The sequence below is a fragment of the Pteropus medius genome, unplaced genomic scaffold (genome assembly GCF_902729225.1).
Source record: "Pteropus medius unplaced genomic scaffold, Ma_sr-lr_union100, whole genome shotgun sequence".
Classification (NCBI taxonomy): domain Eukaryota; kingdom Metazoa; phylum Chordata; class Mammalia; order Chiroptera; family Pteropodidae; genus Pteropus; species Pteropus medius.
Window position 1 is genome coordinate 379588 of NW_024349802.1, and position 21845 is coordinate 401432.

At 66.3% G+C, this 21845-nt stretch overlaps 1 protein-coding gene across 1 annotated transcript in view; it reads left to right on the plus strand.

Moving 5' to 3' along the window:
* Positions 1 to 20781, plus strand: part of CFAP46 (cilia and flagella associated protein 46) — a 69205-nt gene extending 48424 nt beyond the window's left edge. The window contains exons 40-59 of the mRNA XM_039835921.1: positions 3985 to 4173; positions 4827 to 5015; positions 6241 to 6372; positions 6497 to 6670; positions 7042 to 7212; positions 9520 to 9617; positions 9963 to 10039; positions 10776 to 10906; positions 11292 to 11413; positions 11854 to 12207; positions 12826 to 13253; positions 16483 to 16553; positions 16640 to 16700; positions 16769 to 16804; positions 17004 to 17106; positions 17763 to 17875; positions 18843 to 18924; positions 19241 to 19377; positions 19484 to 19564; positions 20621 to 20781. Coding sequence (XP_039691855.1) covers positions 3985 to 4173; positions 4827 to 5015; positions 6241 to 6372; positions 6497 to 6670; positions 7042 to 7212; positions 9520 to 9617; positions 9963 to 10039; positions 10776 to 10906; positions 11292 to 11413; positions 11854 to 12207; positions 12826 to 13253; positions 16483 to 16553; positions 16640 to 16700; positions 16769 to 16804; positions 17004 to 17106; positions 17763 to 17875; positions 18843 to 18924; positions 19241 to 19377; positions 19484 to 19564; positions 20621 to 20742 — 2871 coding nt within the window. The 3' untranslated portion in view covers positions 20743 to 20781. The remainder of the gene's footprint in view (positions 1 to 3984; positions 4174 to 4826; positions 5016 to 6240; positions 6373 to 6496; positions 6671 to 7041; positions 7213 to 9519; positions 9618 to 9962; positions 10040 to 10775; positions 10907 to 11291; positions 11414 to 11853; positions 12208 to 12825; positions 13254 to 16482; positions 16554 to 16639; positions 16701 to 16768; positions 16805 to 17003; positions 17107 to 17762; positions 17876 to 18842; positions 18925 to 19240; positions 19378 to 19483; positions 19565 to 20620) is intronic.
* Positions 20782 to 21845: the final 1064 nt, after the last annotated feature.

Below are 21845 nucleotides of genomic sequence, written 5' to 3' on the forward strand. Positions count from 1 at the left end.
CCGTGCGCCGAGCCGTGGCACGTGCATGAGCAGCTGTGACTGCGGCCAGGACGGGCAGCCGGGGCGGGCACAGGCGTCCGGAGACGTAACGGCGGAGATTCTTCCAAATGTGATGGAAACGGCTCTCCACCGACAGACCCAGGAAGCCCAGTGAACCCCAAGCCCGAGAACCGTGACGCGGAATGTACCAGGACGCGGCATAATGGGTGCTTCGGAACTGCGGCTCGAAGGAGACCCTAAACGCAGAACAGGGGTCCGGAGCGACGGGAGGGAGATGGTAACGAGGCCGTGTCCGCGAGGCCCCGGCAGAGCGCCCGCCGAAGCCGCGGGCGGCCTCAGCTCCGCACGGGCCCGGCCCAGCCCGCCGCGGCACGGGGCCGGCGACGAGAGCGTAGGACGCTCGTCAGCACGGGCGACCGCCGAGGCTTCGCTTGCGATTTAAGCCTCTTTGAAAGGAAATTGGTGATTGAAACGAAAATCAGAACGCTGTGTCGTCGGGTTTCCAACACGTGTAAGCACGAGACGCGTGGCGGCGGCAGCGGGAAGGACCCTTACGCTCCGCGTGCAGCGGCGTGACGTCCGAAACCCCGGAGCAACGGCCGAGCTGGACCCGCCGGTGCCAGGAAGGAGGTAAAAGGACGGAGGAGCACAGGGCGAGGCACACGTGACACAAAGGAGACCCCACGGCCGGGTGACGACCTGAAACCTGACCCTGTTAATCGCACTAAACTGGAACGGCCCGACCACCCGGTTAAGGGACGGAGCCTGTCGGACCGTGTGACAGCGCGAGACCCGACTCTGCTGCCCGCGGGGAAGCCGCTCCACCAGAGACGCGCTCAGACGTCAGGGACCAGCAGACGGAAAACCGGCAAAGGACCGGAAGGCTCGAACGCTGTCAACAAGTTGACCTGACAGACGATGAAACGTCCCCCCCACACCACCCCAACAGCAAGTGGAACCTTTCCTGTGCGCACCTTATTCTGGACCAAAACACAAAACGAGGCTCAATCAGTGTGAAGGGGCGAAAGCGGTAAGCATGCAAAATTTAAGCCCAATGCCGGAACGGGACGGGACGAACGCGGCAGGAGGGCAGGTATGGGGGGGCATCCACGAGGCAGGGAGCAGATGGGGGGAGCATGGGGTGCTGTGGGGTGTGGTCGTCACGTGGGCTCAGGGTTCCTTGTGGAGGCGGATGGAGGTGATGCTCGCACAAGGTCGTGAATGCACAAAGTGCCACTGGGTTGTACCCTTTAACGTGGTTAATTTTATGTTATATCAATTTTATCTCACCTTTTTTTAAAAAACAAAAGCTGTGGGAAAAATGCCCAACTATTTGGAAAGTAAGCGTATGTCAAAATAACGGGTTGAGACGGAGTCAAAGGGGAAGCGTTTTTGAACTGAAGGAAGAGAACAAACAGATATTGATGCGATGCTCGGGGGAAGGTGCGGCACGGTCAGCACCTGTATGAGAAAGATGACTCGGTCACCGGCCTCGGCCACTGCCTCGAGAAAGCAGAGGGCGGGCGAACTGGACCCAGAATAACTAGGACGAGGAAATCGAAGATCGGAGTGGGAACCGGTAAAATAGGGAATGAAAATAAAAGAGAAAAACCAACGAAACCAAAAGCCGGTTCTTCGAGAAGAGAGATAAGCGGCCCCCTTCTGTCCAGACCGGGCGGGGACGGGGGGACGTGCCGCCCCCATGGGTGCCGCGCCGTGCGGATGACGGGGGTGTGTCTGCGGCATGGCTTTGCGCTGATTCATTTGACAGCCTAGGGGACATGGGACAAAGTCCTTGAAGACCTGACCTGCCAAAGCTCGTTGCACAGGAAGCAGGTGGCCCGGGCAGCCCCCCTCTGCAGGAGGACTCAGGAGAAGACAAGGCCAGGCCCGGGCGGCTTTCCTGCGAACTTTTTCATTTAAGGAAGAAAAAAAATCTCGGTTCTGCACAAACGCTTCTAGAAAATCTAAAAGGAGGGAATACATTCCGACTCTGTGAGGCTAGTATCCCTCTGATACCAAAACGAAGACTCAGCCATGATTCTGCGTGAACGTAGATGCCGACGTCCCAGACAGAATTTTAGCGAATGAAATCCAATCGTGTGTAAGAGGCTCATACACCAGTGCCAGTCGGAGTTGCCCAGGGGTGGTTTAACATTCAAAAGCCAGTCGGTCTGGCTCGCCATGCTTAGAAATAAATGCAGAAAACCCACGTGGTCATCTCAGCAGCCGCGGAAGAGCGCTCTATAAAACCCGGCACCTGGGCCTGAGTGTAAAGGGAGGGGCCTCTCAGCAGACTTCGCAGCAGGGAACTTCCTGAACCTCGCAAAGGGCACGTGGGAAACGAGCCCGAGCTGACGTCACACTAGGCGCCAGAGTCGGAGCCGCTTCCTCAGGGCTACGACGGGGCGCGCGCCTACGCCTCACGCAGGACCGTGCCCGCCAGGTCAGCGAGGCAGACGGAAGAGGCAAAGAGCATCTCGTCTGGAAAGACGTGCAGCTGGCTTTGCTCACAGGCAACGTGATTGTACAGAAGCCTCCGTGCAGCCCACGAAAAGTAGCAGCGAAGCTCCGAGCGGCGACAGGCGTGTTTAGCTAGGTCGCGGCGTGTGACAGCCGTGCACGGATGTTAACTTCATATTTCCACATGCTAGGAATGATCCATCACATATTAGAAAATTTTTAACAATACCGTTTATGATGGCATAAAAATGACGTTTGACCAGAAAAAGTGAAAGCCTATACCCTGAGAACTATAAAATGTTGCTACAAAACATTAAAGAAGAGCTAAATGGGAAAATAGATCAAGTTCGTGGGTCAGAAGACTGGATGTTATTAAGATGTCATTTTTCCCCTGAACCACCTGCAATCCTTACCAAGATAATGCAGGCTTTTTACGTAGAACTTGACAAAATCATTTTGAAATTCATATGGGACTGCAGGACACACAACAAAGAAAAGCAAAGTCGGGGGCCCCACGCTACCTGGTTCTCGACTCATTACAAAGCTGCAGGACTCAAGATTTTAGTGTAAAGTTAGATTACTGAAACTTAGTCAAGAATCCCGAAATAGACATACAGAAATCGACGTAGACGAAGGCACAAAGGCCATTCGGTGAGGAGAGGCAGGTGTTTGACGTGACGGTGCTGGGGCCGCGGGGCGCCCAGGAAGTGGAGTGCAGGTCACGTCCCCAGCGCGGCGAGAAGCGCCTCGGCAGGCCGTGGGCCGCGCCGTGAGAGCCAGCGCCGGGACTCCTGGGGCAGACGGGGCCGCGTCTTCGCAGCCTCAGGTTCGCACAGACGTCAGAAGCACAGCCCGTGAAGAATCAATCGACCCATCACACGCTGCTCTTCAAAAGACGCTACTAAGGGACCGGAAAGACGAGTCGCAGCCTGGGAGAAAATGTTTGCAAATCATTAGCATGACAGAACGTACAAACAGCTTGTAGTAAGAAAGCAATCCAATAAAAAATGGGAAGAAGGGAGGCGGATGGTAAATAATTGTGTGGGAAGACGACAGACTTTGACAGACTTCTTCAGTGGATCAGGAAATGCAAATTGCCAGCATAAGGGGAGACGGCCCGTGGAGCCCTGACTCCGGCTGGGCGCGGGGAGGGACGGGGCCTGCGCCCCCAGCAGGTGGGCGTGAGCCGCTCCGGGTGGCTCTGGGGGAGTGTGACAGGCCACCTCCCCCCCCCACGCCTCTCCTCGGAAGTAGGAGGAGGGGGAGCGCGGTCCGCAGCCTGGCGCGGACGTCGGGGGCCTTGACGCCCCAAGCTGAGTGACGAGCGACACAGCTGGGGCGCCGGGGAGCACGGCGCACGTGGCGGTGTGGGTGGACCTCGTTCCGCGGGATGACCCCGTTTATGGCGCCCCCTAGAGGGTGCAGGCTGTAGCGCCGGAAGGCGGGCCTGGTGGCCCAGGAGGGCGGACGCAGGGACATGCGGCCAGAGGCCGTCCACGGCGACTCGCCCCAACATGTCAGTTACAGAACGTGAACTTGCCCCTGATGAGGAAGCTGGCGCATCTCAAACTCAGCCTGATGGACGTGGTCCTGGGCATGCTGCAGCTGTCCTGGCAGGAGACGCGGGAGCGGCAGCTCCGGATGGGCTCCTTGGAAAAGCTGCTGGCCCGCCACCTGCAGAGCCCCAGCGACCACAGCTCTGTCAGCCTGGTAACGCCCCGACCCGCAGACCCCTCGTCCCATCCGCGCGGCCCACGTACCCTGAGGGTCAAGGGCCGGGTTCTCCAGCTCCGAGTTCACGGCCCCTGCGGCCGGTGACCTCCACCCTTGCCGGAAAGGCCCCACGAAACCAGTCATGTCGGGGCTGTTTCCCAAGCACGCGAGTCTGCTCTGACTAGTTATTGACACAATGACATAATTGCCACGTGAAAAAGTTCATCAGGTGAATTATTTTCTTTAAAAAATTAATTTGCAAAATATTTGTTTTGAGGGAAACGTACTCTGGTATTATAGACATTTCTCAGATTTCATACGTTATGAACCAAATTAATTTGACTTAACCGTATGTGGATCAAAGATAGTCCTAAAATTGGGTTTGATACAAACTCACGTGTATGTCCTTGAGCCCCAAGTCAAGGTTATATAAGCAAATGCGAGTGACCCTCCCGGCACCTCGGCCCTGGAGGCCCTGCCCCGCACACACGGGGGTCCTCAGCCCGTGTGGATGTCGCCCCTGGGGGGCGGTGGGGGCGGGTCCCGGGAATGTTAGCGGAGGCCCCGGGGGCGTTAGCGGGTGGCGGGGTGGCCCACTGCGTTTTCTGGGGTGGAGGCGGGTGACCGGAAGGCGGTTTGTGTCCCCGAAGAAGTGGTCCATGCTGCAGCGGACGCTGGCCCACACCGTGCTGGCGCAGCTGGGAGGCCTGCAGCCGCTGTGTGCACACTGCGTGCAGCTGCGCGCCCGGCTCCTGGGCCTGGCCGGGAAGGCCCTGCACCTGCTGGCCGTGCACACAGACCCCATGCGCCCCACCTTCCACTGGGAGGACAGCCTCTCGGTACGTGCTCCCTGCCTCAGTGCGTGACAGACCGTGTGTGCCTCCCGACAGCATTCAGCGCTCACCTCACATGAGAATGAGGGTGGACAGTAGGCCTCCGGGCCGCTGCTCAGGAGGGTGGTGCGGCGGGCGCCCGGGGGTGGGGAGAGACGGGGTCTCCGAGGTCGGGCCCCGGGGAGAGCCGCCCACTGCGGAGTGGACAGGGTGGGATGGCATGAGGGAGGACACCAAGCCCGCCGGGTCCCAGCCCCCGACGTGCAGTCCAGCAGGTCTCGGCTCCTGCTGGCTCCCCCACCCCAGGAGTCTGGGGTGTGCCTGAGCCCAGGTGCTAAAACCCTGATGCACCCCCCCTGCCCAGCCCCCCCACATGCAGTCCAGGGAAGCCGGGCCGAGGCCCCCATCCCGCAGCCGTGTGGCACACACAGCCCCACCCTTCTGCATGCCCGACAGGGCTGCCTGGGGGACCTGGGTGTCCCGTGGGAGCGCCCTGCCCCTCAGAAGGAGCTGGTGACAGCCACTGCCCCTGCATGTCACCACTCTCATCATGCAGATGGCCCTCGCTCCACCTGGAAGACCCCTACCCCAAGCAGATGGCCCCACACCACCATGCGAGGTGGGGCTGGTTCCCAGTGGGCTCTCTGTCCCGGGTCCCCAAGACCTAGGACTAGACACCCATTTGGATAAATCTATGGAGTTTGGCCCCTCGTTCTGCCTGCACAGGTGGCTCCAAGAGGGAGGTGGCGCAGAGACACTGTCTCAGCACCCCTCCTGTCCGAGCCGGGCCCCTGTCTGCAAGATGCACTGACAGCGACCCCCTGGGGGGGCTGTCAGGAACACGCGCATGAAGTCCCACGCGGCAAGAAGTGCGCCCACCAGACCCCTCCTCCTGCCCGCCTCCACCGCGACCCACGCACCCTGCGCTCCCCCTCAGTCCTGGGCCTGCTGCACCCAGGCCGGCTCCCTTGGCACCCCTGAGCACCCCGCCAAGCGGCACAGGTCCCACAGGGGTCAGCTGGTGCACTTGTCCCCAGCCCCGGGCAGATGGGCACCGGCTTCACTCGGTCCTGGCCACACGGTGCCGCTCGGTGCCAATGCCCAGGGAGCGTGGTTTTCAGGGCTGAGGGGAGTGAGCACAGCGTGTGGGGGACCCCGCATGTGGCTGGGCATTGACCGGCCTGACAGGTGCGCTGACGCGTGCGGCTGACCTGTGGCTCCTGTGCCCTAGGGGGGGACCGAGCCCAGCAGCCTCAATGTGGAGGTAGCCCGGGATGACGGCGACAGCGAGCAGCGTCTCGGTGGCCTGCCGGCCCACGGGGCAGCCCCTGGGGGGGACAACAGGAGAGGCTCCGACCTGAAGGTACGGCAGCCCCGGCCCCGCGCCCCCCGCCCTGCGGCCCCCGCCACCCGGCCCCGCGCCCCCCGCCCCGGCCTGGCCCGCGGCCCCCGCCCCCCTAGCCCCAGCTCCCCGCCCTCCTGGGCAGGCAAGTCTCGCCGGGGGAGCTGGCCTGATCCCAGCAGTGCCTGGGCGCCAGGCATCCCGGCGTCCCTGCAGGTGGCTGGGCCACGGCCTCCCTGGATGTGGCCAGCCCAAGATGGTGGAGTGCGTGGGCGCCCTGGACGCCGCGGCCACCTGCCAGTTCCTGGCACTGGCTCAGGTGCAGCACTGCGCCCCCGCTGGAGGCCCTGCCGGCTGCATGGAGAGCGGTGCTCGCCTAAGGGGGGCCACGGGGCGGAAGGCGGGGGCCACCCACCACCCTGACTGTCCCCTGAGCCCCGGCCCCTGACCGACGTCCTTTGGGCCCATGAGCCTCGTGCTCCGCAGGCTTGGAGCGAAGGAGCGTCCACATGTTCTGCCTGCGTCCCGCGGGTGGATGCTGGGGCACAGCGGTGACTGTGGGGTCCGGGAGAGAAGCGGGTTCCCCCCAAGGGGCTCGTGCCAGGGGAGCTGGGCAGCCCTGCCCCTCCACTCCCCGTGGGTGCGTGCCCTGGACAGCTGCGGCCCTCGCGCCCCTGTGGTCTGTTTCAGAGCTGCTCTGCCTCGGAGATGATGCGGGGCGTCTTGCTCACGGCCACCGCCAACACCGGCAGCTCGCAGCTGGCCGCCCTGCTGCAGCTGGAGCACAGGCTGCGCCAGCAGACGCAGACCTCCACCAGCCTGTTTGCCAGCGCGGAGCAGAGGCTGGTTGCCATTTCCAAGGTGACCGAGGCGGGGACACTTGGCAGGCGCGCTGCGCTGTTACAGCCGGAGAGGCTGAGGCCTGGTCCCTCCCAGTCCTGGCTCTGCCCCTTGCTGGCCTCTTCGAGAGTCCACTGCCAGCTCCTTGGTGGCCGTGGGGACGGAGGGCTCACAGGGTAACGCCAGGGCCTGGGCGCTGTGAGGGTGCTGTGCGTCCTTCAGCCCTGCCTTCCGGGGGGGCGCTTCACCCTGCAGGCGCCCGAGCACCACCATGAGCGGGGAACGCCCAGTAACCCGGGTGGTGCTGACAGTGGTGTCCTGCCTCTCCCGGGCCGTGGATGATAGGGCGCCGTCCATCCGTGAACCAGGCGTGGTCTGGGCGGGGGGAGCATCTGAAGGGTCAGTGCAGACAGCAGTAGATCTAGGATTTCGGGGCAGGAGTGTGTGAAGGTGGCAGATTGTGGGGGTCCGGAAGAGGCGTAGCTGGGTCGATGGGGGAGCGGACCAAGCACAGGGGTCTGCTCAGGAGGAAGGGCTGCCGGGGAGGAAATGTGGGCCTCGTCACTGAGGCTGTAAAGCTGGGTGCAGAGTGCAGGCCGGGAGCATCTGGCCACGGATGCTCTTTCTGGTGTCCATTACAAGGGCGGCGGCAGCTACAGCTCGGAGATGGGCCAGCCCTGGGCCGCAGTATCCAGGGCCTGGGGAAATAGGCAACAGCCTTGAGGTCGGTTGGCTTTTGGCCCGAAGCTCTGGGCTGTGCTATATTTCACCTGCGTGTGGACGGATGCGGGGGCTGAAGTCACAGCCTTCCTGAGTCGGGACACATCGTCGGAGGACTTTCCCGATCTGAAGGCTCATGCTCTGGACCCCGAGGGGCTTTGCAGAGGGTTCGGCTGCGAGGCCACGCGTCCCGGATGCAGTGCGCGTGTCTGCCTTGGCTGAGAGGCTCTGTGACCCCGCCTGCTGTGTGGCGGGGCCGAAGAGGCAGTGAATCCTTTGCGCTGTGCGGTGACAGCTCCCTGGCCCTGAGAGAGAAGAAAGCCGAGCTGTGGGACGGGCCTGGCCAAGTTGGACCTCGGAGGAGACGCCCAGTGTCCCTTTCTGCCCAAGTGATGGACTGAGGCGTTTGTCAGACGTGCTGGTTGGGACCGCAGAGAAGTCGGTAATCAGCACGCCGGGAGGTAGCGACAGAGCAGCGGGTGTCCGGGTGGGCGGGGCCTGTCCCGGAGCCCGGGGAATGTGTCCGGGCCAGGCCGCGTGAAGGCGAAGCTGTCGAGCGTACGCAGAGAAGACGGGCAAGGAAAGACCCTTGAGATGGACGACCGCGAAGGCCGGAGCGTCGGCCGGAACGTGCTGGGCAGGGCGCGGGGCGTGGGAAGGACGGGGCGGGGGGCGACCACAGCCTCGCTTAACGATCCGAGATCTTGAGCCAACTGACCCGCCTCTTGTCTGGAAGGGTAGCACGTGGCAGGGAGAACTGGGGGCCTCAGGACCGTGGCGAGATCGAGTCTGGCCTGAGGACGGTTTCTCGCCCAAGTGGGCACCGAGCCGGCAAGCGGAGCAGGGGGGACCCTCCGTCCGTCCGAGCGGTGGTGGGCGGGAGGGGCTGCGCCTCCCAGGAGTGTTTGTGTCCCAGAACTCGGGGGAGGCCCGGCCTGAGCCTCTGTGTGGTGCAGACGCGGGGGCGGAAGGCTTGGGGGCGTCCCCAGAGGACCTCTGAGGGAGACAGATGGGGTCAGATGAGCCCCCAGTGCAGCTGTGACCCCGTCCGGGGCAGTCGGGAAGGACGACGGTGCCCCTCTGTCCTCTGCTCGGCCAGGCGGTGTCAAGTCTCCCCGCTGGCCCTGGCAGCGGACGCTGCTCGGCGTTTGCTTCTGAGCCGCCAGCTCACTGGGGGGCTGCTGTGCAGAGGGAGCAGGCGCTGGGGCCCTGGTGGCCCGGCCTGGGGAAGGGGAGGGAGCGCGGCTGCCCACAGCGCCACGAGGTTGCAGGCTCGGGAGGGCGCGGGTGTGCGCCGGGCCCGCGTGGGGGTGTGTGCTGTGCACAAGGACGGCCTTCTGCTGTTTCGGTTCCGGGCGCACGTGCACTTTGGGTCACGCAAGTCAGGGTTCTGACAGGGGCTGGTCGGGCGAAGCCCGTGCGTCTGCTGCCCCCTTGTGGTGGCCGCGAGTCCTGCGGGGAACCCTCCCCCCAGCCTGGGCCGAGGCGCCCAGACCCCGCCCACCACCCTGCACAGACCCTCGGCCTGGGCATCTCCCCAAGCGGGGGACTCAGCCAGCGGCCCGCTCCTGCACCCCGCGTGCGTCCATCGTCCCGTTTGTCACGCAGGCTTGGCAAAACCTCCAGGTCACAGAGCAACACTTTAACCTCCTGGGCGAGGTCCCTCCCAGCTGCCGGATCCTCTTCCTGCATCACTCGCCAGACAGGTGAGGCCTTCTCACTCGATTCCACGCCTGTCCCCACCCCACAGCATGGGGCGGCCGCCCTCAGGCCGGGAGAGCACGCTGTGTCAACAGGGGCTGGCGCAGTACCCCCCCCACCCCCCGGGCTGGCCTGTGCGCCTCCTGCAGGCCACCACGCACACGGGGCAGAGCCGTCTTCCTTGCTGGAGGGGAGGTGGCCTGTCCAGTGCCCAGCAGAGACCGAGGGCAGTTTGCCACGGACGACTGGCCAGACGGGCCGGCTGCAGCTGTCCTGCCTCGGGGAGGCGTCGGTGGGGGGCAGTGGCCCCCGGAGCCAGACTGTGACCTCGTACTGCATCCCGCCCACAGGACCCACCTGTACGGCGCCGCCTACGAGAGACCCAGGCCCATCGCCGCGGCCAAAGGCAGGGTGCTGCAAGTGGGGGGTGCGTTCTGCGGGGCAGGTGCTCCACGAGCACCATCCTGGGGCTGGGCCCCCCGTCCCGGCAACCACGGCCCGAGCCCTCCGCCCCACTCCCCGCTCCCCATCAGCAGCTCTCCCGGGCGGGGAGTCGATGCGGGAATGGTGCCCCTGGCCCCGTGCAGCTCAGAGTCAGGGACACCTGCAGCCCAGCCACGGTCGTGCCTTCACGCTGCTGCCCCAGGAACCGTGACCTGGGGAGGGACCGACTGCCTTCTCCCCCCGGCATGTCGTCTCCAGCGCGCACCCCGCTTTCTCCCTCAGTCCTCAGGCCCTTAATTCCACCTGCACTTTGTTTGACACTCAGGGCGGCTCTGGCAGTGGTGGGGACACCTGCTTGGGCCACCTCCATGCACCCTGAGCACGAGCACCCCTTCTGAACGTGGTTCTGAGTGGCCGTGAGCCCTGTCCGTGGCCAGGAGCAGGGCCTCGGGGCAGCCGCCTGGGTCCCTGAGGACGGGCCAGCCATCCCCGTGGCCCCCGTGCAGGCCACTGTCTGGCCCGTCCCCTGTCCGGTGGCGCAGGCCAGGCTCCAGGGGTTGTCTGTGGGGTCCGGGCTAGACTCCCCGGCACGCGGCCCTGGGCAGGCAGGGCCCCCGTCAGCAGCTCTTTGCCAGTTTGCTCACTCGTAAAGTCCCAGTGCTCACGTGGGGAGGGCAGGGTGCTGGCCCGTGTGCAGCACGCGTGGTCTGTCTCCGCAGGCTCCTGCAGGGTGGCGCGGGTGGCCGTGAGCCCAGCTGCCTTTTCCTCCCTGTTAGCCGGCGCCCAGCAGTGCCGGGAGCAGATGCAGGCCGAGGTGTACAGTGAGGACGTGGCTTTGAGCTCAGGCCTGGTGAGGCCCCAGGCCCCAAGCCCAGCTGTCGGGCACTGGGACCCCAGCCCAGCTACTGTAAGGCGTGGGGGGGGCTGGGCGGGGACCGCCCCCAGTGGGTGAGGGGCACTGGCCATCGGGACCCAGGCCTGTGGGACACCCGGTCAGCCTCCCTGCTGGGCGGGGCCAAGTTTTCTTTGGATCCCTGATTTGGGCCTGACGCAGACGTGGGCTGGGGGTGCCGGGGGCTCTCAGAGGAGCAGGCGGGAGAAGCCGCCTGTGCTGCCGAGCTGGCCCCGGCTGCCAGGTCGTGTCCAGCCCTGCGGGGTTGCGCCCCCTCTGCTCTGACCGGGGGCCTCTCTGAGCCGCCAGACAAGCTCTGACCACGGCGTTTGGGTTGGGACAGGGGTCGGCAGGCACACGCTTCGAGAGGGAAAGACCGTCCGCACAGACACTCGGCGACGTCCTGCAGGACCTGGAGACCTACCTGCGGCCGCTGTCCGCCCTGCTCAGCTGCCCGGAGGCCAGGTGCCGCCCCTGCAGCGAACGCTGAGTGACTGGCGGGCGCAGAGGCGGCTCCCCTCCGGCACCGCCCACGCGTGGCAGCTCGCCCTGCCACCGCGACCCCGAGGGCCCAGTGTGCCGCCTCTCCCCGTGCTACAGCGGGGGGCACAGAGCCCCCCAGACGCCTGACCGGCCTGTCGGCCACTGGGACGAGGTCCCGGTCCTGCTTTCTCACGTCGCACCCCTCACGTCCCCTCCAGGCCCGTGTGGCAGAGAGCGGTTGGAGGCCTTGGGCCCCTCTGTCTGCACCTGGGGGGTGGCGGGCGTCAGCAGGTGGCACTCTCTAGACGTGCCGCCCGCTTGCGCCTGTGTGCGGCCGCCCCTGGCGGCCACCCCATGGCACCCACTGTGCGTGGACGCGGCCGAGGCGGCCCCTTCACGGTCTCTGTGCCTCCGACTCGCAGGACGCAGAGTCCCGTGGTGCTCGCCGACGTGGGCAAAGCAAAGGGCAGAGACAAGGAGCGGAAGCCATCCCTGGCCCAGGGTGAGTGGCGGCCGCACGGAGGCCACCAGGCCCTTGTGCGGCTCAGGAAGCCCCAGGGTTTGGAGCCACTTGGCGGGGTGCACCGAGGCGGGCTGGGAACGGGCTCCCGGCCAGGGCCTCCCCCGAGGGCGCCCCGGGTACCCAGACCACAGGTGGGCGGGAGGCCCCAGGAGGCTCTGCGCTCAGCTGCTGACCAACGCCCTGGGTGGGGGGCTGGATGCAGCCCCCGCGCCACCTCTCCTGGCAGACCCGGTGGCCCCACCTGTGCGTGTGGGTGGCAGGGATGATGTGTGATCTTATGGGTCACGTCAGGCGTCACCAGCCTGAACACGCACGTCCCAGGTGACGTGAGGGCACAGTGGAAGGTCCAGTGGCTGGTCAGTGGCCCGCTGTTTTTGGAGTGGAGGATGGCACGCGCCCGTGTTAGCCAGACGCAGGGAGGACAGCCCCGCGCCCGGGTGACCTGCGGCTCCAGGGTCGTCCGTCCTTCTGGGACAGATGCCCTGCCTCAGTCGAGGAACTTGGAAGCGTCTGGAACACCGGCGTCCGAGCCCACGCGGGAGGCGTGCCCCGCGGCCCTGAGAGCGTGGTCTCTGGTGCCTGATATATAAGCTGCTCGCCCGCTTTTCTCTCACAAAGACCCGTTGAGCAGAGGGAAGCGGGCGGTTACTTTGTCACGGGTGCTGGGACTTGTGCGTCCTGAGCTGCCGCACACAAGGTGCAGACACAGCAGCGGACGGCCGAGGCCTGCCCGCCGCAGGTCAGCCGGAGCTGACGGTCCTGCCGAGGGGCGTGGCTTGAGCACTGAGGCCCTTTCTGACTCGGAGACTCGGGGGGTCGGGTCGGGGAGGCCGCGGGGTGCAGCGTGCTCGCTCCTCCTCGGTGAGTGGAGGTGGGTGGCCCGCACTCGAGGGCTGGGCCTGGCGGAAGTTGCAGGTTCCAGCAGGCGGGCGGGTGACAGCCCCCGGGGCTCCGTGCTCGTGTTTCTCTGCAGGGTCCTGGCAGGGCGGCCCGGCCGCAACCCTGTCCGGTTTCCTCGGGGTGGGGTTGGGGCGCCCGCTCGTCCTTTTAGGGCACCCCAGGATCTGCTTCAGGAGCCGGCTGCCCGAGCCAGGGCAGGTCCTCCGAGCCCGGAGGCCCCTCTGAGCGGTGTCCCGCCCACAGCCGAGCCCGAGGCTACAGACGTGGTGCTGGTCGTGGACAGACACCTCCTGGAGCTGCCCCTGGAAGGCCTGGCCGTGTTCCGTGGCGAGACGACATCCTCCGTGTCACGGGAGTTCTCGCTTCAGATGCTGTGCAGCCGCCTCCACAGAGAGACAGGTGAGCCCGCGGCTGGCGCCCCGGCCCGGCCTCGGGACCGGATGCTGGGCCGTTGCACTGGGACAAGTATCAAAAGCTGCTCCTGACGGCCGTTGCGGGCCCAGGGCCCAGTCGGGGCTGCTCTAGGCCTCACGTGCTTGTGTTTGGAAGCAGGAGGCGGGCAGTGAGCAGCGGCCACACCATCGGTCAGGTGGTCACGTCGTCGGTGGTGAGCAGCGGCGAGGGAGGGGCCGGGGATGCAGGCGGCTGGCGGGCGGGTGTCCTGTGCACTGCACACCCACACGGACCCACTGCACCTCAGTAAACGTCAGATTAAACGGGGCTCGGCTTCCGTCCAGGACGAAGCGACAAGGACCGAATGTGCCTCTCCAACAAAACAAGGAAACCCCGACGAGACAGCGTGGAACACGGTTTTCAGACCTTGGAGACCAGGCAGGGGCGCCGTCCACACCCCCGAGTGGTGGCAGGTGGCCTCGCGGTCTCCAGGGCTGAGGAGCTGGTGCCGGGGGCTCGGGGATCAAGGCCCCGGGAGGCAGAGCCGCACGGGGCCCTGCAGTCCTCAGCTGAGAGCCAGTCAGTGCCGGCTGCAAACACACTGCCCAGGCCTGGGGACAGGGCCACTGCAAGCAGCTGAGGGACAGTCCCCGGCGCTCATCCAGGCCTGCGGGTGGCCGAGTCCACCGGGCAGAGTCCTGTAACTCACCGGGCTCGGGCACAGTGACTGGAGGACATTGCCTCTGCTCTGAAGAGACCGGCCCGTGTCCCACCTAATGGAACCCAGGAACCAGCCGCAGAGGGCCACACGCTTTCTAGGTCCCTTAACCACACGCTGAGAACAAAGCTCCAGATGACGCGTCAAAATGAAAAGAGCCGGCACCGGGCAAGGTGGGATTCAGAATGTCGGACTCGGGATCAGAAGCGACCAGGCGCACACAGGAGTGGCGAACCGTGACCCCCCAGGAGGCGACGGATGAATTGGCTGCCCAGCCGCTGAAACAGCTCCTAAGGGACAGTCTGGGGCGGGGGGGACATCTGAAGTAGCGATGGCCAGTGTCTCCCCCAGCTGGATGAAAAGGGTGATGCCATAGACCCAAGAGGCCCCACGAAGCCCAAGCAGGAGGCAGGAGGCTGTCCCAGGGCCTCCGTCGGGTGGACTGGAGCCGGCCGGTCCACGAGCGACAGGGTGTTTTAAAAGCAGCAAAAGACAAAGAATGAACAGGCACCACCACAGACTCCCTGGCAGAAACGGTGCGAGTAAGCAGCGGTCAGCAACTTCATCAGAGAAAAGCGGTCAGTCAGGCACTGTGGTGACGTAAAGACTGTGACACGGAGGAGCCGGGGGGCCGGCCGCGCCCGAGGGGGCCGAAGACCATCCTCGGGCAGGAGGGGAAGGGGAGATGCTCGTGTGCACACGAACGCGGGACGGGGCGCGGTGACGCTACACTCTCGTCGTCACCGGTAAAGACGCTTACAGTTGGTGGCGCGCTGTGGGCTCAACGCAGGTGTGACTGGGAACGGACAGTCAGTGGTGATTGAAGACCATAGTCCGGGGCCTGCTGCTATGGTGCCTGCTCTCCACTCATCCACAAGGAGGTGTGGGGGGCGCCGGGGACAGACAGGGGCGGGGGACAGTGCCCGGGGGCGGCGGGGAGCTCCGGTGCGGACCCTCACGGACCCCGGACGCTGCGGCACGTAGGCCGGCGCGGGCGGCGGCATCGCACGGTGCACGTCGGTCGAGCAGACGCGGCCACGGCGGGAACGTGGGGCGAGCAGAGCTGGGACGAGCCGGAAGCAGACAGCGGGACGTAGGGCTCAGCGCAATCGCGTCCTCTGCCGGGGGAGGGCGTCCCGTTTGAAAGGTGGGGACCACCTGTGCGGACAAAGCGCAAGACCCGAGATACAGTTCCGAAAGCAGCTCACTTCACGAGAAGGACAAGCGAAGGGTGCAGAGAACACCTTCCGGAAGCCTCTCGGCGTGCGGCCGCTTGGGCAGGTGGCCTCCGTGCCAAGTCCGCAGCGGGGTGTCCTCAGCGCCCGGAACCTTTAAGGCAGGACCCCGAGGACGCGACCTGGAGTGCGGGCTCCAGACCCGTGAGGGAAACAGAGGAGCAGGTGCCTCAGGCCCTGTGCAGGGCTTCGGGGCGGCCACTGGGTCACCGGTCGGAAAGGTGAATGGGCCTCACCTGCCCCTGGGCGGCAGAGGAGACGACGCCCATCAGATGCTCTCCACAGGGGTCACCGAGACGACGACGTGGCTCGTCCTAAAGCAGAGGGACAGAGCGCCGTCAGGCAGAGTGAGCAGAAGGGTCCCTGTGTCACTGACTCCACAGCCACAGCGCGAGGGGGTCGGGGCCGTCACACGGCAGCGCTGGTTTGACCCGTCAGGCAGAGCAGACGGTGCCAGAACGAGGGGCGTGCGCAGCGGAAGGCCGCCCGTGGCCGGCGGTCCCTCCGCGACCCGCGTGCCGGACGGACCGAGGGTGGGGACGTGGACGACATGCTGTGCGCTCGGCGCGATGGCGCATGGGACGCGGACGGGGGCAGAAATGGCCGAGGCCGAGCGTGATCAGATTGGAACCCGCCCCCCGAGGTGGACCTTTTGCATCTCCACACGTTTGGAAGTTGAAAACACACTTCTGAACATCCCGCGGCCTCGGAAGACGGGGCGCGGAGCCGCAGAGCCGGGGCGGCGCCACAGCAGGGGGGGGCGGCTCTTGCGGCTTTAGAAGAGCGGACGGGCGGGCAGCGCGAGGGCGAGGGCCCGACTTCGGACGTTAGAGCGGGGACTCTGCAGCCCCCAGAGGAAGCGGGGGGCGGGGGGCGCGGGGCGGGGGGCAGCGGGAAGACGGAGGCGAAAGCAGGTCGGTGGAGACGCGACTCGGGGCCTGGGGAGCCCCTCAGCGCCGGCGCGGGGCGAAGCGTCACCGTCCCCCAGCCCGCCGCGGGGCGCAGAGCCCTGCGTGCTGTGCCGTGGCGGCGGAGGCCGGGGGCCAGCAGGGCCGGCCCTGGTGGGGGACGGTCAGCGGGTGCCCTGACAGCCTCTGGTCACCGACCCTTTCTCGGGCGTCGACCGTCCTCACTGCTTGTCTCGTCAGAGGAGAAAGTCACCTCACGTAAAATTCCCCGTTTCAAAGTGAACAGTTGAGTGGCACTTGCAGTGTGGGGCACCCCCCCGTGGGGTCCCCGGTCCCCCCAGGCCCCACAGCATCACCTGCTTCCTCGTCCTCAGCAGAAGGGGTCACGAAGGAGAGCAGAGGCCGAGATCCCAGGAGGAGGGGCCCGGGCAAGAGGGGCCGCAAGGTAGGCTGGGGGGTGCCGGGCGCAGGCGGGAGAGGCTGGCCCCCCACCGGGACACGGACGTCCCCAGACCGCCACCTGTCGTGCAGGGCAGCGGACCCCGGGCTGCCTGCCCCGACTGCATCGCGGTCGACTCGGACAACTTCAGGTGTATCCTTTGCGGGCGGCGGCCACCGGGACGCGGGCCAGTGGGACCCGTTCTCCTTAACCAGGCTCAGTCGTCGTGGACCCGTATGAGGAGGCACAGGCCGCAGGTGCGGGCGCCCGGGCCCTGAGCCCCGACCCGGTCCCGGTCCTGGGGGCCCACACCCCACCGGGGCTGGCTTTGGGACGCCGTCCTCGGGGTGCGTGGGGGGCTGTGCCCGTGTCTCCGAGTCCACGGCCCTGCCCCACGCAGTCACGTGTCTGACGGCCCCTGCGGCATCACCGTTCACTGGTCACTCGTCGTTGCAGACACGCTGACTCCCGTCTCCGTGACTCAGGGCATCCTGGACAAGTTCAAAGACTCGTTCACGGCACGCTGGGCAGGGCGCCTGGGGAGCAAGCACCTCCCAAGGTTCGGCCTGGTCCCCACCACCGTGCGCTCCACACGGGGGTCACCGCTGTCCCGCCTCCGCCTCCGCCTCGGCCCCCGTTTGTCCCTCAGGCTCCCTCCTGCCCTGGCTCCGTCTGCCCTGTCAGCCCAGGGCCCACGGAGGCTCCTGGAGGCTCCTTGTCACACGCTGGGCTCCTTGGCCTTAATGGTGCTTGGACGAGGGCGTCCTTGTCCCTGTCCCCACGTTACAGATGAGGAGCCGGGCTCCCGGGTCCCACAGCCAGGAGGTGGGGCCTGCCAGGGACATCACCCGTGGGTGCCCTTGGGGACCTGGTCGTGCTTGGCAGTCAGGGACATGTCCTTCTAGCGCTTTGCAGAGCCGCAGCCCCGTGAGACAAGGTTCCTGCCGGCCATATGAGGCCATTATCAGGAGACGCTTGGCCCAGCACCCCGGGAAACTGGGTATCAACTCTGGGGAGAGGCCCGTGGGCCCGGGGTGGACGGGGTGCTGTCTCAGCAAAGGAACGCGTGGAGTGTGCAGGGCGTCTTTGCCCTGACAACATGTCCTGCCAGCCTGCGGGGCCCGGGCCCAGGACGGATTGGCCTGGCTGCACCGGTCTCGGGCGTCTGCCCGTCCCCGGCTGGCCGCCCCCTGACGTGTCACTCCCGCCACACAGCCAGGCCGAGTGGGAGCAGCTCCTGGGCAGCTGCGAAGGCTTCTTCTTCTACGGGATGGAGAGCTTCCTGTCCCACGTGTCGGTAGAGAGTCTGGCTGCTGCCAACTTGGCAGGTGAGCCGGGTGCCTGATCCCCCTGCTTTACTCCGCCGGGACGCACAGGCGCACGAGCTGGCGCGGACGGCGGGGAGAGAGCTGGTCCTTCGCCGGCATTTGGCAAAGGGCCGGGGTCCTCGTGTCAGCCCCTCCCGCCCTGCTTGTGTGCCCCAGTGCCAGGTCAAGGGTCGGGGACCCCCAGGCCTGGGCCCGCAGAGTCCAGGAAGGCTGGCTGGACCTTCCCAGGACATGTTGGTCTAAACGCAGAGGCTCTGGGTGGTTTCTCCCCCCGCCGTCTGCCCCGTGTCCAGGACGCCCGTGCGGGCGGCTGGCAGGGACCCCTGAAACGTCCCTCTCCCTGGAGGTGTGTGTCACCATGGATGGCAGCACAACAAGCACGTGGATGTTTGTCCCACGTCAGGGCACCCTTGTCCCCTGGCACCTGACCCCCTTTCCACCCCGGGAGCACATCGGCTGGGCAGATTCCTTTCTCCAAAGGGAGGAGGACGCCTCTCTGAAGCTGCAGTTCGAAGCCCCCTCAGATGGGATGGCTGCGGAGCCCCACGGGATGTGCGTGCTCATGGTGCCCGCAGGAGCACCCCGGGGCCCGCAGCTCCCCACCCTGCCCGCCCTTGCACGGCCCCCGGGGACTCTGAAGCCTATCCTGGCCCCTGTGGGCAGTGGGGCGCTGGCCTCTGCCTTCGTGGGGCTCGCTGGGCGCCCACACCCGCGGTACCTGTCGCAGTGGGCACGCGGGACCAAGGGGCCCAAATCGTCCCCGTGTGCCTGAGACCACCCGGGCAGGCCAGACACCTCGCCTCGTCAGTGTGGCCTCGCTGGACAGGGAATGACGGGGCCCCCTCTCACCGGGGGGCTGTGAAGGGCACGGGGCTCCTGGAGCGAACGACACCCCCGTGTGCCGTGTGGACGCCGGGCTTGAGCCTCGGGCGGACGCCAGCGGGCATGGCCTCTCCGTGTCCTGCAGAGTGCCAGGTGATGGTGCTGCTGGACCGGGCCCGGTCCCACGGCAGCCTGCAGCGGCAGATGGCGGCCTCCAGCGGCAAGAGGTACATGGCGCGGGGGGCGTGGGCCTCCGTTCTCTGCCCAGACCCGCTGAGCCCCGTGGCCTCCGGGACGGGGGCAGGGCGCCAGCCGCGGGGAGGGTGGGCGCGTCCCCACCTGGCTCGGCCCGCACTCGGAGGCAGTGCCGACGGACCTGGGCGCGTCGGAAACGCCTCTTCTTGTTCAGCGGATTCGCATTTTGGGGGGTAGGGTGCGAATTCTCGATTCTGTCAAGGGGTTCAGGAGCTGCCAGTGCAGAGGCTCCCCCCTGGGCGGGGGTGGGGGGAGGGCTCCGGCCCACGGGAGCTCGGTCCCCTGCAGTGCAGTCCAGCTATCCTTGGAGGACCCCATCGAGACCGCCATCCTTCTGAGTCTGGTGGGCGTCAAGAGCATCCTGGCAAACCAGTGGCCGACAGTCCTGCAGGACAACGCGCTGCGGGCCCGCGTCCTGTGGGAAAGTGAGTGAGCGTGCTGCCCCAGGCTGCCCCAGGCTGCCCCAGGCCCTGCAGGCCTCCGCGGGAGCCCGCCGCGCTCACGCCCCTCTGAGCGGAGGCTTCTCCCCAGATCTGCTGGCAGCTGGCAAGCCGACCGGGAGAGCAGTCCGTCTCCTTCAGAAGATGCAGGCCGAGGAAATGGTCAGCCACGGTATCTGGACCCTGCCCCCCGCGCTGCGGCCGCCTGGCCCCATGGTCCCGTAGCCCTGCCGGGTCCGAGGCCCCACCTGTGCCCAGGCCACCTGCTGACCCAGACCCTCGGGCGGGCAGTGAGGCCCGGTCAGGGAACACACGCCCGTTAGCGGTCTGCACGTTTGTCTTTAAAACCGTTCAAGTCACACACGTCCCAGAAGCCCAGGTGTGCGGTGTGGGGGCGGGGACCAGCGCTGTTCCTCCCAGGGTGCACCCTGATGTCCACGTCCGGTGACAGCCACGGTGACAGCCCCACACACGGAGACTGGCGTGGAAACTTAGACGCAGCACTCGGTGGTGACTTTGCCGGGGTGCTCAAGGGTGGTCCCCCATAGCTGAGGTTTATCCCAGAGAGATTAAAATCACGAAACCGTAAGGATTTGCAACACAAAAGGAGCTTGAAATTTAGAAATCACGTGGCCCACTGTGTGCAGGATGCAGCTCCCAACAACAAACGCGTTTGAGCGAGCGAGTGAGCGAATGGATGAGTGTGTGGACGGATGAGTGTGGATGATGGACGGAGGTGAATGAGTGCGTGCGAGGGAGTGGACGGGCGTCAGCAGGTGGCTGAGGCTCCCGGGTCCCAGGACACAGGTGACGGAAGCTGGAGCTGTGGCTCTGCTGAGCAGAGGGCAGGCGGGGGGGCGGGGGGCGCTGCTGCCACGTGGCACCAACACCCGTCCCAAAGGAAGGGACGAGACCGCTTGTGCTGTGGCCCCCCCTGCAGTCAGTGGTGGCAGCTGGCTGGTGGCAGGAAGGGTCCTGAGCTGGTAGAAGCTTCCAGATTCCTGCCACAGTCGGTGCTGGGGCATGTGGAGGGAGAGCTGGCCTTGGAGTCAGGCAGGCCTGGTCCTGCGTGGTCACCCCTCCGGCCTCGGTGGCCCCGCCTGTGAAGGACGAGCAGCAGCGTCCACTCCCCACCAGCGGAGTGCGGAGACCCTGCCTCCGTCCCCACTGCCCTGGGCGCCTGCCCCGGGGGCCTCGGGCATCATGAGCTCCTCTCTCTCCCTCTCAGACGAGTCTCCAGGGACCTCCAAGGACGAGCTGACACTCCGGTCACAGCCGCACGGCCCCGAGTGGCTCCTCACGAGTCTCAACCTGGTGCTGTACGGGCTGCCACACCAGATCATCGAGTGATGCCCCGGGACCCCTCCCGGCCCCCCACACCCCTCCCCCAGCTGTGCCCCTTCTGCCCGGGTGCCCCCTGCCTCAGGCTCCATCACACGGGACAAATGGGGGGTGCATCACAGCCCGCCCCAGCCCTCGCCCCCAGCCTGCGCCCCCCCCGGCTGCCTTGAGGCCTCCTGGATGGGAGACAGCACTGCAGGGGGTTCGGGCTGCACCAGGGACCGCCCCGCAGCCTAGGGACCAGGCTCCAGGTCTCTGGAGGGGGCGTGTGGGTTCCCACGTGGGCTGTCTCCACTTAACCACTGTAGTAAACAGCTAAATAAAGTGACGGCTGCGTGTGGTTTCTGGGGGGTGCTGTGGGGGACACTGCGGGGAGCCTGGCTGCAGCCTCCTGTGATCTGCTCACCCCAACTCAGACGCCAGCCTCCCCCTTGGATCCCGGAGCGGGGCGCCCGCTGCCGCACTGAGCCCCACGTGCGGGGCTCACACCGGAGTGGGGGGGCGGGCCTCCGGGGGTTCCGGCGGCCCGTGGGGCCTTGGCAGAGGCGGTCCCTGAGGGGGGCCTGGGCCTGCCCCGAGCCCGGCACCCTCCGGCGGGTTCTCCTGCCACCGCAGGTCAGCAGGGGCTTGTCCTCAGCGGGGGACGTGAAGTGTGCAGACGAGGGGGGGCGGGGCCCCCAGGTGCAGCAGGGCAGGGTAGCCTCTGCTGCAGGTGACGTGGGGAGGTGCTGCGGGTGGCGTGGGGGAGGTGCCGGGTGACGTGGGGGAGGTGCCGATGTGAAGCAGGGCACGCCCCCAGCTGGAGGCCCAGGTTGGTGCCCTGTCCCCCCCACTCGCTGGGCCCTTGGGCCCTTGGCACATGTGTGTCCCACTCCAGGCCACACGTCAATGGGTGGGACACTCACTCTCTCCAAATGCCCCTTGGCCCAATGGCTGCACTGGACTTGCCAGCCCTGCGTCCCCAGCCCAGGGCAGACCCTGGGAGGTGGCAGTGTCCTGTGGCGGGGTGGGCAGAGGAGCACAGCACCTCCGCCTGTGCTCCCGCTGTGCCCCGGGGCTGCGGGCCGGCAGGGTGGGCGAGGGCGGGCAGGACGAGCTGGCGAGCAGAGCAG